Source organism: Nerophis lumbriciformis, linkage group LG11 (genome assembly GCF_033978685.3).
Source record: "Nerophis lumbriciformis linkage group LG11, RoL_Nlum_v2.1, whole genome shotgun sequence".
Taxonomy (NCBI): domain Eukaryota; kingdom Metazoa; phylum Chordata; class Actinopteri; order Syngnathiformes; family Syngnathidae; genus Nerophis; species Nerophis lumbriciformis.
In genome coordinates this window covers 1,700,863-1,717,413 of record NC_084558.2, presented here as the reverse complement: position 1 = coordinate 1,717,413, position 16,551 = coordinate 1,700,863, and the positions used below count along the sequence as shown (strand labels likewise).

Sequence of the window (16,551 nt, the reverse complement as noted above, 5' to 3'; positions counted from 1 at the left end):
TGGACGCACTGGTAGAACGCGACCCATCTGCATGTTGACTAAGTGTGTGCCCCCAGGAGACACCAGCGGCACGACGGACTTGTTCACTGTGGCGGTGCACGAGTTTGGCCACGCGCTCGGCCTGTCCCATTCCTCCTCCGACCCGTCCATTATGAGGCCCTATTACCAGGGCCCCGTGGGAAACATCCCCAACTTCCAGCTGACCCCGGATGACAAAATGGCCATTCAGCAGCTTTATGGTCAGTCAATACTCAAGATGACTGCTCTGTTTTTTGAAAGCAGTATCTTTCACTGGCCACTTTATTAGGTACAACTGCACAGTGACATCCTGTGTGTCTTAATACAATAGTGACAAATATTGCAAACTACGGAGCCCCTAAAGCAGGGGTGTCAAACTCAAATACAGAGTGAGCCAAAATGTAAAACTGAACAAAGCCGCGGGCCAAGGTTGAACAAATTAACCTTTTAACAGGGACCCAAACAAGGTTTGCATTGAATATTGAACAAGCAAGGCTTATATAACTTTATAGTGACATGCAACATCGAGTTTCAAATAATAATAATTAAAAAATATCAATGGCATATCAAATACAATTAAATAAAAATTTAATGCCTCTTTTCTATTTGCAGCCTTCTGAGGTAAATATCAACATTAACTTTTTCCACAGGCTAATAAATTAGAAAATAAAATAACAATGAATAAACCAACCATTCAGGACTTTAAACTGCTCAGTTTGCAACACACTGATCTAATCTGATGTGCCCAAGCCAGATACCTGCCATCTTTTCTTGGATGCTAGTTCATTAATGTCGGGGCTCAGGCTTTGAGCTGAGGCAACCTTCATTATCGAACGAAGGTGTTCATCAGTCATTATATCTCGTCCACCCGGACCACAGTCTTGGGGGCGTGCCTTAAATGCACTGCCTTTAACGTACTCTACGAACTATCGTCACGTCCGCTTTTCATCCATTCTAAAATCGTTCAGACCCAGTGACAAGATATGTGCGGCTTCTGCACGCACACACGAGTGATTGCCATGCATACTTGATCAACAGCAATACAGGTTACACTGAGGGTGCCAGTATAAAAAACTTTAATACTGTTAGAAATATACGCCACACTGTGAATCCACACCAAACAAGAATGACAAACATATTTCGGGAGAACATCCGCACCGTAACACAACATAAACACAACAGAACAAATACCCAGAATCCTTTGCAGCACTAACTCTTCCGGGACACTACAAAATACACCCCTGCTACCACCAAACCCCCCACCACACACACACCTTGTAGCGTCCCGGAAGAGTTAGTGCTGCAAAGGGTCAAATTTGGCCCGCGGGCCAGAGTTTGACACCCATGTCCTAAAGCAGTGGTTCTCAACCTTTTTTCAGTGATGTACCCCCTGTGAAAATGTTTTTAATTCAAGTACCCTCTAATCAGAGCAAAGCATTTTTGGTAGAAAAAAAAGAGATAAAGAAGTAAAATACAGCACTATGTCATCAGTTTCTGATTTATTAAATTGTATAACAGTGCAAAAATATTGCTCATTTGTAGTGGTCTTTCTTGAACTATTTGAAAAAAAAGATATAAAAATAACTAAAAACTTGTTGAAAAATAAACAATTGATTCAATTATAAATAAAGATTTCTACACATTGAAGTAATCATCAACTTAAAGTGCCCTCTTTGGGGATTGTAATAGAGATCCATCTGGATTCATGAACTTAATTCTAAACATTTCTTCACAAAAAAAGAAATCTTTAACATCAATATTTATGGAACATGTCCACGAAAAATCTAGCTGTCAACACTGAATATTGCATTGTTGCATTGTAATGAATGGAATAGCCTACTTGATTTGATGTTCAGTTTATGAACTTACATTCATATTTTGTTGAAGTATTATTCAATAAATATATTTATAAAGGATTTTTGAATTGTTTTCTATTTTTAGAATATTTTTTAAAAATCTCGCGTACCCCTTGGCATACCTTCAAGTACCCCCAGGGGTACGCGTACCCCCATTTGAGAACCACTGCCCTAAAGGGACATGGATGTTTTGCGAGATCTCGCAAAAAGTATTGCAAAAAGTAATTCCGCTCTTTTGATAGTATAACCCTTGCACTAAATGAAACCTTCAGTTTGAGAATCAATGTATTTGACAGTATGTTTTTAAATATATACAATTTATTTATAAATTGCTTTAAAGTAAAAATAAAACTTGCCATTGCAATATGGTAGTGCTACACTTGAACATTACTTTATTGACTAGCTGGGGTTGTAAACGATCCCCCTATGACTAAGTGCAAAGTTCCTGTTTACCACATCCGTGTCTTCCTTCCTGGCACTCATGCATGTATATATATGTATATGGTGTCACAATGTACAAGAATATTGCAGTGTCATTACTTTCCGACCATCATTTTTCATATTTATCAGGCATCATGGGACTTTTTTTTTGTCATCTGTGTCATTATGACACCCCTCACCATGATGACTCACTAAGCCACGGATTCTTAAACTGTGGTATGAGTGCAACTTGTGCTGCCGTCTTCATCTGGTGGTACTCAGGAACTCAAACTGTCAAAAACAAAATTACATTATAGGCAAATACATATAAAATGTGTACAAATACACAATTGTTAGACAAAGTTTCTTTGGTGAATTGTAAATAAAATCAATTAAATCAAATATATACGCCACAAGCAATTTACCGGAGGATACAAGCCACGTATCCCAAGCTTAACCATGATAAAAAAGCAGACACACAAGAGCAGACGTTGTCCAAAACTTAACCTTCAGCTGTGTTTATAGAATGTTTATAGCATCCTGAGTAACAACTGCTTTTAACAGGCACCAAGAATGGTGAGAGGCCGGGCAGTGTCGATCCCAATCTCCCGCGTCTGCCCAGTCCGCCTCCGCCCAGACCAACACGGCCGTGAGTGAAACCACCTCAAACACAATTATCATGTTTACATTTATATCGGATTTAATTTTAGAAGGATATTTTACTAAAACATAGGCACTATGTTATCTGAAATGGAGCCTAAAATACCCAAAGAAAATGGTAATTCCTGCCGCAGTGCACTCCACAAACATGGTAGACATGCTACACCATGAATTTACTAAAAAAAATTAGCTTTGCACAAATGAGTATTCAAAAAATAAACATTACAAAAAATTAAAGCTGAATGACTTGAAAAAAAGTTGCATCGTTACTTTTTTGTCTAGTCTGACTCTTAACCTTAGACCAGGAGTCCTCAAACCTTTTGACTCAGGGGCCGCATTGGGTTAAAACAATTGGCCAGGGGTCGGGCTGTGTGTGTGTATATATATATATGTATATCTATATATATATATATATATATATATATATATATATATATATATATATACACATACAGGTAAAAGCCAGTAAATTAGAATATTTTGAAAAACTTGATTTATTTCAGTAATTGCATTCAAAAGGTGTAACTTGTACATTATATTTATTCATTGCACACAGACTGATGCATTCAAATGTTTATTTCATTTAATTTTGATGTTTTGAAGTGGCAACAAATGAAAATCCAAAATTCCGTGTGTCACAAAATTAGAATATTACTTAAGGCTAATACAAAAAAGGGATTTTTAGAAATGTTGGCCAACTGAAAAGTATGAAAATGAAAAATATGAGCATGTACAATACTCAATACTTGGTTGGAGCTCCTTTTGCCTCAATTACTGCGTTAATGCGGCGTGGCATGGAGTCGATGAGATTCTGGCACTGCTCAGGTGTTATGAGAGCCCAGGTTGCTCTGATAGTGGCCTTCAACTCTTCTGCGTTTTTGGTTCTGGCATTCTGCATCTTCCTTTTCACAATACCCCACAGATTTTCTATGGGGCTAAGGTCAGGGGAGTTGGCGGGCCAATTTAGAACAGAAATACCATGGTCCGTAAACCAGACACGGGTAGATTTTGCGCTGTGTGCAGGCGCCAAGTCCTGTTGGAACTTGAAATCTCCATCTCCATAGAGCAGGTCAGCAGCAGGAAGCATGAAGTGCTCTAAAACTTGCTGGTAGACGGCTGCGTTGACCCTGGATCTCAGGAAACAGAGTGGACCGACACCAGCAGATGACATGGCACCCCAAACCATCACCCAACCATGCAAATTTTGCATTTCCTTTGGAAATCGAGGTCCCAGAGTCTGGAGGAAGACAGGAGAGGCACAGGATCCACGTTGCCTGAAGTCTAGTGTAAAGTTTCCACCATCAGTGATGGTTTGGGGTGCCATGTCATCTGCTGGTGTCGGTCCACTCTGTTTCCTGAGATCCAGGGTCAACGCAGCCGTCTACCAGCAAGTTTTAGAGCACTTCATGCTTCCTGCTGCTGACCTGCTCTATGGAGATGGAGATTTCAAGTTCCAACAGGACTTGGCGCCTGCACACAGCGCAAAATCTACCCGTGCCTGGTTTACGGACCATGGTATTTCTGTTCTAAATTGGCCCGCCAACTCCCCTGACCTTAGCCCCATAGAAAATCTGTGGGGTATTGTGAAAAGGAAGATGCAGAATGCCAGACCCAAAAACGCAGAAGAGTTGAAGGCCACTATCAGAGCAACCTGGGCTCTCATAACACCTGAGCAGTGCCAGAAACTAATCGACTCCATGCCACGCCGCATTAACGCAGTAATTGAGGCAAAAGGAGCTCCAACCAAGTATTGAGTATTTTACATGCTCATATTTTTCATTCTCATACTTTTCAGTTGGCCAACATTTCTAAAAATCCCTTTTTTGTATTAGCCTTAAGTAATATTCTAATTTTGTGACACACGGAATTTTGGATTTTCATTTGTTGCCACTTCAAATCATCAAAATTAAATGAAATAAACATTTGAATGCATCAGTCTGTGTGCAATGAATAAATATAATGTACAAGTTACACCTTTTGAATGCAATTACTGAAATAAATCAAGTTTTTCAAAATATTCTAATTTACTGGCTTTTACCTGTATATATCATATTTTTTGGACTATAAATCGCAGTTTTTTTCATAGTTTGGCCGGGCTCCAGTGCGACTTATATATGTTTTTTTCCTTCTGTATTATGCATTTTCGGCAGGTGCGACTTATGCTCCGGTGCGACTTATACTCCGAAAAATACGGTATATATATATATATATATATATATATATATATATATATATATATATATATATATATATGTATATATTCTTTGTGCGCTAATTGACTGAAAGAGCGCGCACTTTGTCGATGATGTCATGTTATCGATGGGAAAATGCATTTTTAGACAATATGATTTGCCTGAGCGGCTAGGAGACACCGAGAGTAACAAGCAGTAGAAAATGGATTAGAAAGGAAAGATTTAAAAAAATAATAATACAAAAAAAAATATTAAATATATTTTTTTAAACTTGGGACTTCTCGCGGGCTAAATTTTTGGACGGTGGCAGGCCGCAGTTTGGAGACCACTGCCTTAGACTCTTAGCCTACACAAAGAAGTAATTAAATAGTAAATCTGAAAAGAAAAAGTCTGCAATAACAACACCATTTTACATTGAAGAAGTAAATTGATGCAAAAAGTACCAATTGTGTTAAATTTGCTTGAATAGCCATAGTTTCCAAATGAGTAAGTAATAAAATACATACTGTATAGTTAAAAGTTGGGCTTGATCAATTCTGTAAATTTCACTTTATTTGTAATGTTGCGAGATGAAAGATTTTTATACAAACAAATAATAAAAAGTAATTAGACAATAACAATTCCAAATATTTAGAGAACAACAATTTTACATAGAAGACGTAGTGTAATGTAAAGTTGTGGGCTTTTTCTTTAAAAAAAAAAAAAAACGTCTAAGAATTTATTTAATTTAATGTATGTTTTATTTTACTGCTACTGGACTCCTTTATTTATAATTGCATTTGTGTTATAATTGTATAATATTCTTTGTTTTCAGTTTGTTACTTTTGTAACTAAACAATAAACTTCTATTTTCATCACAGTGCATGACATTTTGTCTGATATCTTACTAAATCGGGGGTCGGCAACCCGCGGCTCTAGAGCCGCATGCGGCTCTTTAGCGCCGCCCTAGTGGCTCTCTGGAGCTTTTTCAAAAATGTATGAAAAATGGAAAAAGATGAGGGGAAAAAATATATATTTTTTGTTTTAATATGGTTTCTGTAGGAGGACAAACATGACACAAACCTCCCTAATTGTTATAAAACACAGTGTTTATATTAAACATGCTTCACTGATTCGAGTATTTGGCGAGCGCCGTTTTGTCCTACTAATTTTGGCGGTCCTTGAACTCACCGTAGTTTGTTTACATGTATAACTTTCTCCGACTTTCCAGGACGTGTTTTATGCCACTTCTTTTTCTGTCTCATTTTGTCCACCAAACTTTCAAGGTTGTGCATGAATGCACAAAGGTGAGTTTTGTTGATATTATTGACTTGTGTGGATTGCTAATCAGACATGTTTGGTCACTGCATGACTGCAAGCTAGTCAATGCTAACATGCTATTTAGGCTAGCTATATGTACATATTGCATCATTATGCCTCATTTGTAGCTATATTTGAGGTCATTTCGTTTCCTTTAAGTCCTCTTAATTCAATGTATATGTCATGACACACTATCTGTATGTAATATGGCTTTGAATTTTTTGCGGCTCCAGACAGATTTGTTTTCGTATTTTTGGTCCAATTTGGCTCCTTCAACATTTTGGGTTGCCGACCCCTGTACTAAATTATAGTGAAAACAGGCTGAACCAATAGATTTGGGTAGAAAATGTGATTATCTTGTGCCCTCTAGAGGATATATTTCAAACCACATCCAATGCAAACGTTTTTGTATTTGTCGCCCCAGGTCTGATCCGACTATTCCTGGCCGCTGTGATGGGGGATTTGATGCGGTGGCCAACATCCGAGGGGAAGTTTTCTTCTTTAAAGGTGACAGTTTCACTCAAATTCCAACATCCTGAAGTGGAGACTTCATCTGATTTCTTCATCTGTCAAAAGGTGCGTTTTTTTGGAGGACCAAGAGAGACGGATCTCTGGTGTCCCTAAATCCGGCTGAGATCAAAAACTTCTGGATGGGCCTTCCAGCAGGCGTTAACAAGATTGACGCTGTGTATGAAAGGAAGAGCGACAGCAGTATCATCTTCTTCATTGGTGACTGAGTTGACATAAAGGTGGATCTAATAAAATAAGAAATGACTATTAATGCTTTATTTGGAATCCAGGGTCTCAGTACTGGGTTTTCAAGGACACGATGGCCAAGAGCGGATATCCACGGCCCCTTTCCGAATGGCGGATGACGAGGAAGAACGGTGCTCTGGTCGACAGGGTGGACGCCGCCTTCATCTGGGCTCATAATGGCAATACCTATTTGTTCAGCGAAGGAGAGTTTTGGAGGTTTGACGAGAGCCACAAAGGCCAGCAGGGCACCAGGCAGCCGGAACCGGACTATCCACGCAATAACAGCCTCTGGACTGGAGTGCCCTCCCGCATGGACGACATCATCAGCTGGGGCGAAGGTAACATCACTGCCTTATCTCGTGGTTCCAACATTTAGCGTGATGGAATTACATTACGACAGAAAAGTATGACATGAAGATGATAGATATGTTATCACTATCAAGATGGAATGTTTCAATGTGACTCTGGAATGAAACAGCAGGGTCACATTCCAGTCATCTCATACCGCAAAAACAACCATGTCACATCGCAAAAAGATTTACGTCACGACTACAAAATGACAACAGCCCCATTTGCGGCACTGACAAACGATTCTGTAGGACCACTAGGAGTGGCAATCGAAAACAGGTTATTTTTCAGAACCGGTTCCTAATGTCCATTCAGTGGACAAATAACAGCTTATTATCATTAAAGCCACATACACACAAAAGTGTGCCTTCCTAGTAAGGCTTAATAGAGGCACTTTTAAAAGGGTCTAAATTCCAGCTTCAAGATGTCTGTGGTTAAAAATCTAATTAGGGTTTGTGTCACAGTGTGTTGGTGACGAACCCCAAGATGCAGAGAAGGCAGGCTTTGTCCAGGAAAACATGATTTAATGTTCATAAAATAAAGGTAAAAACACAAACCAGGAACTAGGAATAGCCAAAACTGAAAACAGGAACCATACTTGCCAACCTTGAGACCTCCAATTTCGGGAGGTGGGGGGGCGTGGTTGGGGGCGTGGTTAAGAGGGGAGGAGTATATTTACAGCTAGAATTCACCAAGTCAAGTATTTCATATATATATATATATATATATATATATATATATATATATATATATATATATATATAAGAAATACTTGACTTTCAGTGAATTCTAGCTATATATATATATATATATATATATATATATATATATATATACACACAGGTAAAAGCCAGTAAATTAGAATATTTTGAAAAACTTGATTTATTTCAGTAATTGCATTCAAAAGGTGTAACTTGTACATTATATTTATTCATTGCACACAGACTGATGCATTCAAATGTTTATTTCATTTAATTTTGATGATTTGAAGTGGCAACAAATGAAAATCCAAAATTCCGTGTGTCACAAAATTAGAATATTACTTAAGGCTAATACAAAAAAGGGATTTTTAGAAATGTTGGCCAACTGAAAAGTATGAAAATGAAAAATATGAGCATGTACAATACTCAATACTTGGTTGGAGCTCCTTTTGCCTCAATTACTGCGTTAATGCGGCGTGGCATGGAGTCGATGAGTTTCTGGCACTGCTCAGGTGTTATGAGAGCCCAGGTTGCTCTGATAGTGGCCTTCAACTCTTCTGCGTTTTTGGGTCTGGCATTCTGCATCTTCCTTTTCACAATACCCCACAGATTTTCTATGGGGCTAAGGTCAGGGGAGTTGGCGGGCCAATTTAGAACAGAAATACCATGGTCCGTAAACCAGGCACGGGTAGATTTTGCGCTGTGTGCAGGCGCCAAGTCCTGTTGGAACTTGAAATCTCCATCTCCATAGAGCAGGTCAGCAGCAGGAAGCATGAAGTGCTCTAAAACTTGCTGGTAGACGGCTGCGTTGACCCTGGATCTCAGGAAACAGAGTGGACCGACACCAGCAGATGACATGGCACCCCAAACCATCACCCAACCATGCAAATGTTGCATTTCCTTTGGAAATCGAGGTCCCAGAGTCTGGAGGAAGACAGGAGAGGCACAGGATCCACGTTGCCTGAAGTCTAGTGTAAAGTTTCCACCATCAGTGATGGTTTGGGGTGCCATGTCATCTGCTGGTGTCGGTCCACTCTGTTTCCTGAGATCCAGGGTCAACGCAGCCGTCTACCAGCAAGTTTTAGAGCACTTCATGCTTCCTGCTGCTGACCTGCTCTATGGAGATGGAGATTTCAAGTTCCAACAGGACTTGGCGCCTGCACACAGCGCAAAATCTACCCGTGCCTGGTTTACGGACCATGGTATTTCTGTTCTAAATTGGCCCGCCAACTCCCCTGACCTTAGCCCCATAGAAAATCTGTGGGGTATTGTGAAAAGGAAGATGCAGAATGCCAGACCCAAAAACGCAGAAGAGTTGAAGGCCACTATCAGAGCAACCTGGGCTCTCATAACACATGAGCAGTGCCAGAAACTCATCGACTCCATGCCACGCCGCATTAACGCAGTAATTGAGGCAAAAGGAGCTCCAACCAAGTATTGAGTATTGTACATGCTCATATTTTTCATTTTCATACTTTTCAGTTGGCCAACATTTCTAAAAATCCCTTTTTTGTATTAGCCTTAAGTAATATTCTAATTTTGTGACACACGGAATTTTGGATTTTCATTTGTTGCCACTTCAAATCATCAAAATTAAATGAAATAAACATTTGAATGCATCAGTCTGTGTGCAATGAATAAATATAATGTACAAGTTACACCTTTTGAATGCAATTACTGAAATAAATCAAGTTTTTCAAAATATTCTAATTTACTGGCTTTTACCTGTATATATATATATATATATATATATATATAAATAAAAGAAATACTTGAATTTCAGTGTTCATTTATTTACACATATACACACACATAACACTCATCTACTCATTGTTGAGTTAAGGGTTGAATTGTCCATCCTTGTTCTATTCTCTGTCACTATTTTTTTAACCATGCTGAGCACCCTCTCTGATGATGCATTCTGCTTCGTCTCCTTGTGTGCGCAGTTGTGCACTGCACTCTCTAAAAGCCGTAGATGTTATTGTCACATATGCGTGTACAGAAGACGGCAGTATTGCCCTGTTTAAGAGTGTCACAACATTGCTGTTTACGGCAGACAAAAACGTGACTGCTGTTGTTGTGTGTTGTTGCCGCGCTGGGAGGACGTTAATGAAACTGCCTAACAATAAACCCACATAAGAAACCAAGAACTTGCCCTCGATCATTCTACAGTTATAACGTGATTGGGCAGGCACGCTGTTTATTTTGTGGGAAAGTGGACGTGAAAACAGGCTGTCGACACGTCACTCAGATCCGCATGGAGCTGGAGGTGGCGTGGCCTCCAGCTACGCCTGAATTTCGGGAGATTTTCGGGAGAAAATTTGTCCCGGGAGGTTTTCGGGAGAGGCGCTGAATTTCGGGAGTCTCCCGGAAAATCCGGGAGGGTTGGCAAGTATGACAGGAACCAGCAAACAGAAAAACTGGAAACAGCTAATGGCTAACAAGAAAACACAAAACAAAAGAGCCAGGAGAAAGCAAACTACAAATAGCTAACAGGAACAGCTTACCGCTATGACGACAGGTACAAGGACAAGTAGTAGCACGACAGGTAGTAGCTGTAACGATATCAACACGACACGACAGGTAGTAGCTGTAACGATATCAACACGACACGACAGGTAGAAATGACATTGACAATCAACAGGTAGAAGCGACAATAATCCAGCACTGACTGGAGGGGAAGGCAGGTTCAAATAGCAGCTGGCTGATTGACATCAGGTGTGGCCAGGTGCCAATCAGCCACAGCTGAGGGGACAAAGCACTCAGGGAGATAATCAGGAAATAAATACCCAAAATAAGAGTGCTGACAGGAAACAAAGACAAACGCAGAGGAAAAACTAAAACATGGCCAAACTGTCAGGGACAAGCCTGACAGTTTTGTAGCGAAATACAAACCCTTTTTCCATATGAGTTGGGAAATTGTGTTAGATGTAAATATAAACGGAATACAATGATTTGCAAATCCTTTTCAACCCATATTCAGTTGAATGCACTACAAAGACAAGATATTTGATGTTCAAACTCATAAACTTTATTTTTTTTTTTTGCAAATAATTAACTTAGAATTTCATGGCTGCAACACGTGCCAAAGTAGTTGGGAAAGGGCATGTTCACCACTGTGTTACATGGCCTTTCCTTTTAACAACACTCAGTAAACGTTTGGGAACTGAGGAGACACATTTTTTAAGCTTCTCAGGTGGAATTCTTTCCCATTCTTGCTTAAGTTGTTCAACAGTCCGGGGGTCTCCGTTGTGGTATTTTAGGCTTCATAATGCGCCACACATTTTCAATGGGAGACAGGTCTGGACTACAGGCAGGCCAGTCTAGTACCCGCACTCTTTTACTATGAAGCCACGTTGATGTAACACGTGGCTTGGCATTGTCTTGCTGAAATAAGCAGGGGCGTCCATGGTAACGTTGCTTGGACGGCAACATAGGCATTGTCTTGCTGAAATAAGCAGGGGCGTCCATGGTAACGTTGCTTGGACGGCAACATATGTTGCTCCAAAACCTGTATGTACCTTTCAGCATTAATGGCGCCTTCACAGATGTGTAAGTTACCCATGTCTTGGGCACTAATACACCCCCATACCAACACACATGCTGGCTTTTCAACTTTGCGCCTATAACAATCCAGATGGTTCTTTTCCTCTTTGGTCCGGAGGACACGACGTCCACAGTTTCCAAAAACAATTTCAAATGTGGACTCGTCAGACCACAGAACACTTTTCCACTTTGTATCAGTCCATCTTAGATGAGCTCAGGCCCAGCGAAGCCAACAGCGTTTCTGGGTGTTGTTGATAAACGGTTTCCGCCTTGCATAGGAGAGTTTTAACTTGCACTTACAGATGTAGCGACCGACTGTAGTTACTGACAGTGGGTTTCTGAAGTGAGTGATATCCATCCTGCAATGGCGCCCCATAATACACCTGCTGTGAACCTGTTTTTATGTTTTTATTTATTCTATTTTTATTTATTTATTTTTGATCGTGTTCTGTTTGTGTTGTGTTGTGTTTGCTCGGTACTCGTTTTATCTTTTAACCTGTCCATTGTACAGCACTTTGGCTACCCCTGTGGTAAATTTTAAATGTGCTTTATAAATAAAGTTGATTTGATTTGATTTGATTCCTGAGCCCATGTGGTGATATCCTTTACACACTGATGTTGCTTGTTGATGCAGTACAGCCTGAGGGATCGAAGGTCACAGGCTTAGCTGCTTACGTGCAGTGATTTCTCCAGATTCTCTGGACCCTTTGATGATATTACGGACCGTAGATGGTGAAATCCCTAAATTCCTTGCAATAGCTGGTTGAGAAAGGTTTTTCTTAAACTGTTCAACAATTTGCTCACGCATTTGTTGACAAAGTGGTGACCCTCGCCCCATCCTTGTTTGTGAAAGACTGAGCATTTCATGGAATCTACTTTTATACCCAATCATGGCACCCACCTGTTCCCAATTAGCCTGCACACCTGTGGGATGTTCCAAATAAGTGTTTGATGAGCATTCCTCAACTTTATCAGTATTTATTGCCACCTTTCCCAACTTCTTTGTCACGTGTTGCTGGCATCAAATTCTAGAGTTAATGATTATTTGCAAAAAAAAAAAAAAAAAGTTTATCAGTTTAAACATCAAATATGTTGTCTTTGTAGCATATTCAACTGAATATGGGTTGAAAATGATTTGCAAATCATTGTATTTCGTTCATATTTACATCTAACACAAATTCCCAACTCATATGGAAACAGGGTTTGTAGTATCTTTCAAAGCACTCTTAAAAAAAAGCTTTGCAATTTGATCAAATGGATATTTTTCAAACCAAAAACATTTTCACAATTGTTAATTTTATCGAATGAAATTTTTTTAATAAAAATTGCTCGTCAACCCGAGGAATTTGTCTGATGTTCAGGTTTGTCACTTACACACGTCTGGATCACACGTACACGCAGGAAACATGTGCACATACACAAAAGCAGTCCAAGAGAAGCAACTCACAATTTACAGTCATGTTGTTGTTATGAGAAAATATACATTCAATGATAGCAAATGTTGGCTAGCACACAAAGGTAATGTATTTTCTAAAAACAGCAATAGGGCAGGGTGTACTGCTTAACACATTTGAAAGTAAGCGCGCCCCAGGTATCGGCGTAAAGTTTTTAAACAGCCTCTTTTGTTAAAAGGGTCATATGATGATTTTTTTTTCTACATTTAAAACAACTCCTTGTGGCAGAAATGTTTTATAGTTCTTTAGCGTTATTGCTTTTATTGTGCACTTTGGACATCGATGACCGCCACCAACCATCTTTTTTGAGTGACTTTCACCACAACACAACATCCCAGATGATATAGCGAGATCAGTGGCTCACCCTGTTTTGTTACCGGCACTAAAGAAGGAGGCGATGCGAGCAGACGAGAAACGGCTGGCAAAGGTGAAACTTCTATCGAGTCAAACTTTCCAAATGCTATATCCTGGATGTATACGTGTGCATATTGACAATAAAAGGCTTTACTATTCTATATCATATAAATAATTTTGCTTTGAGTTGTATACAATGGAGGCTCAAGGCTATAAACTAAGCTACGAGCTATGTGCAACATCGTGAACGTATTAACAGATTATATCATTTATTCGTCCATTGCCAAACACATTAGACACTGATCCATTTAAAAGTATTTTTTTTAGGAAAACCATTATTTTGTGGTGACGCTATTGTCTTACAGTAGAAGGCTAAGCTAGCTACACAACAATGTGGGCTTACATTGCTAACATCATTCACACATTTCTAACTTACTGTTAATTTGTACCTTTTTCATTGTCTCCTCCATTGCCATAAATAGTAGGCACCGAGCCCGTCATTGGAAGTAGTTTATTGGAAAATCCATCTTTATCCTGGTGCAGGATTCTGAAGCAGGACTCTTTGAAGTGCGCTGCACACTTCTTCCGAGTTGAAGGTGCATTGCCACAAGTCATAAAAGTCAAAAGTATGGCACTTTCTTACTTCAGATGAGACTGAAAGTCTGCGCTGGTTAAAGCAAACAAAGAACTGAGAATTTTCCTTCCTTGGGTTTTCATTGTCGACATGATGTTTGTAGCAGAGCTGGTTTAAACATACATTTAAATTAGTTGACTCATGTTTGGGTCAATGCCTACCATGTATGGCACTCAGCATCAAGAGTTGGAATTGGGGGTTATATCATCAAAATGACTCCCTAGCGCGGCCCTCGCTGCTGCTCACTGCTCCCCTCATCTCTCAGGGGGTGGAACAAGGGGATGGGTCGAATGCAGAGGGTAATTTCACCACACCGAGTGTGTGTGTGAGACTCTCAGTGGTACTTTAACCTTATAATCAGTTGATTTTGCACAATAGGGCCTTTTTAAGTTCCATGCCATATGCTTAGAACTGCGGTTCCAAAAGCAAAGACATGTTGCACAATGTGCACACTGAAAGCTGACAGAAAGGTGTGCCTGCAGACAAAACTATTCAAGTGAAAGCCAAATATAAACCATTTAAAACCACTTTGTAAAGTCATCCACCTTGTCACACGTCTCTCAGACACTTCTGTAGTGTTGGCTCCTACTTTCAACTATCATTAACATGAAAGGGATACAAGATGCATAAATGTAGCGAGACAAATGTTTAATGAAAATTCTTCCGTATTTCTTTAGGTGACGCCTATTTCTTCAAGGACAACCATTACTGGGTAATCAAGAGTGGAGGACTGGACCAAGATGTAGTGACCCCAAAATCTATTGCCGTGGACTGGCTCCGATGTTCTGCTTCTCCGGCCAATCCTAAAGACCCGAAGACATGCAGCTGCAACCTTACGGACTCGTCTTCCTCACAGATATGCAGCTTCCTTCTGATGTCTCTTTTGTTGGTAATCAAGGAGTTTGTTCATAAAATACAACATTGAGTTTGGAGCTCTTTGGTGTGTCTTTTGGAGGGTTATTTCAAACAATTCTTGCTACCGCCGTTTTTTATCTCTTCAAACCGGTAAAGTGAAACTGAAATGACGGAAGTGGTTCCAGTCCTGCACCTTGCTGGGGCTCAAACCCGCATCCAGACACCTCTTTCAAATGAGTTAAGCAGCTCTAGACAGCGGGTTAAAAGTTCCAGGTTGTTAAAGCACCGTCTCCACTGGTTTACGAAGCGTATTGACCTAGGCCAGGGGTCGGCAACACGCGGCTCTAGAGCCGCATGCGGCTCTTTAGCGCCGCCCTAGTGGCTCTCCGGAGCTTTTTCAAAAATGTATGAAAAATGGAAAATGATGAGGGGAAAAAAATATATTTTTTGTTTTAATATGGTTTCTGTAGGAGGACAAACATGACACAAACCTCCCCAATTGTTAGAAATCACACTGTTTATATTAAACATGCTTCACTGATTCGAGTATTTGGCGAGCACCGTTTTGTCCTACTAATTTTGGCGGTGCTTGAACTCACCGTAGTTTGTTTACATGGAACATTTCTCCGACTTTCTAGGACGTGTTTTATGCCACTTCTTTTTCTGTCTCATTTTGTCCACCAAACTTTTAACGTTGTGCGTGAATGCACAAAGGTGAGGTTTTTTTTATGTTATTGACTTGTGTGGAGTGCTAATCAGGCATATTTGGTCATTGCATGACTGCAAGCTAATCGATGCTAACATGCTATTTAGGCTAGCTATATGTACATATTGCATCATTATGCCTCATTTGTAGATATATTTGAGCTCATTTAGTTTCCTATAAGTCCTCTTGATTCAATGTATATCTCATGACACACTATGTATGTAATATGGCTTTTAATTTTTTTGTGGCTCCAGACAGATTTGTTTTTGTATTTTTGGTCCAATATGGCTCTTTCAACATTTTGGGTTGCCGACCCCTGACCTAGGCTAGCTGACATTCGTTACACATCACTAAACCTCACTCTCATTCAGGTCACGGCACCAATGTAACAGTGGTCATTGCGTGGACCAGCCAGACATCTCCATTGATTGCAAAGTTGAGCAGGACTAGCCAATGAGTCAAAAGCCTCCGGCTGTTCAGCACAGCTCGTAAGGCTTAAGGAAGTGGCGTTCACGCAACGTACTTTCGCTTGTTGGCATCTGTTACACGAGCAAGCAACAACTGGAAAGTGTTCATATCCTAAATTTGAAAACGCATTGTAAATAACAGGTAATTTTTTTAATGTTAATCAGGATGCATGAGAAAATATATCAACAAAGTTTATTCATATAGCCCTTAATCACAAGTGTCTCAAAGGGCTGCACAAGCCACAACGACATCATCCGCACAGATCCCACATCAGGGCAAGAAAA

General features: G+C 39.9%; 1 protein-coding gene across 1 annotated transcript in view; it reads left to right on the top strand.

Moving 5' to 3' along the window:
• Nucleotides 1-15,170, top strand: part of mmp25b (matrix metallopeptidase 25b) — a 67,324-nt gene extending 52,154 nt beyond the window's left edge. The window contains exons 14-19 of the mRNA XM_061967877.1: nucleotides 57-239; nucleotides 2,859-2,943; nucleotides 6,870-6,952; nucleotides 7,022-7,174; nucleotides 7,246-7,539; nucleotides 14,916-15,170. Of these exons, the coding sequence (XP_061823861.1) occupies nucleotides 57-239; nucleotides 2,859-2,943; nucleotides 6,870-6,952; nucleotides 7,022-7,174; nucleotides 7,246-7,539; nucleotides 14,916-15,163 (1,046 nt within the window). The 3' untranslated portion in view covers nucleotides 15,164-15,170. The remainder of the gene's footprint in view (nucleotides 1-56; nucleotides 240-2,858; nucleotides 2,944-6,869; nucleotides 6,953-7,021; nucleotides 7,175-7,245; nucleotides 7,540-14,915) is intronic.
• The last annotated feature ends 1,381 nt before the right edge of the window (nucleotides 15,171-16,551 follow it).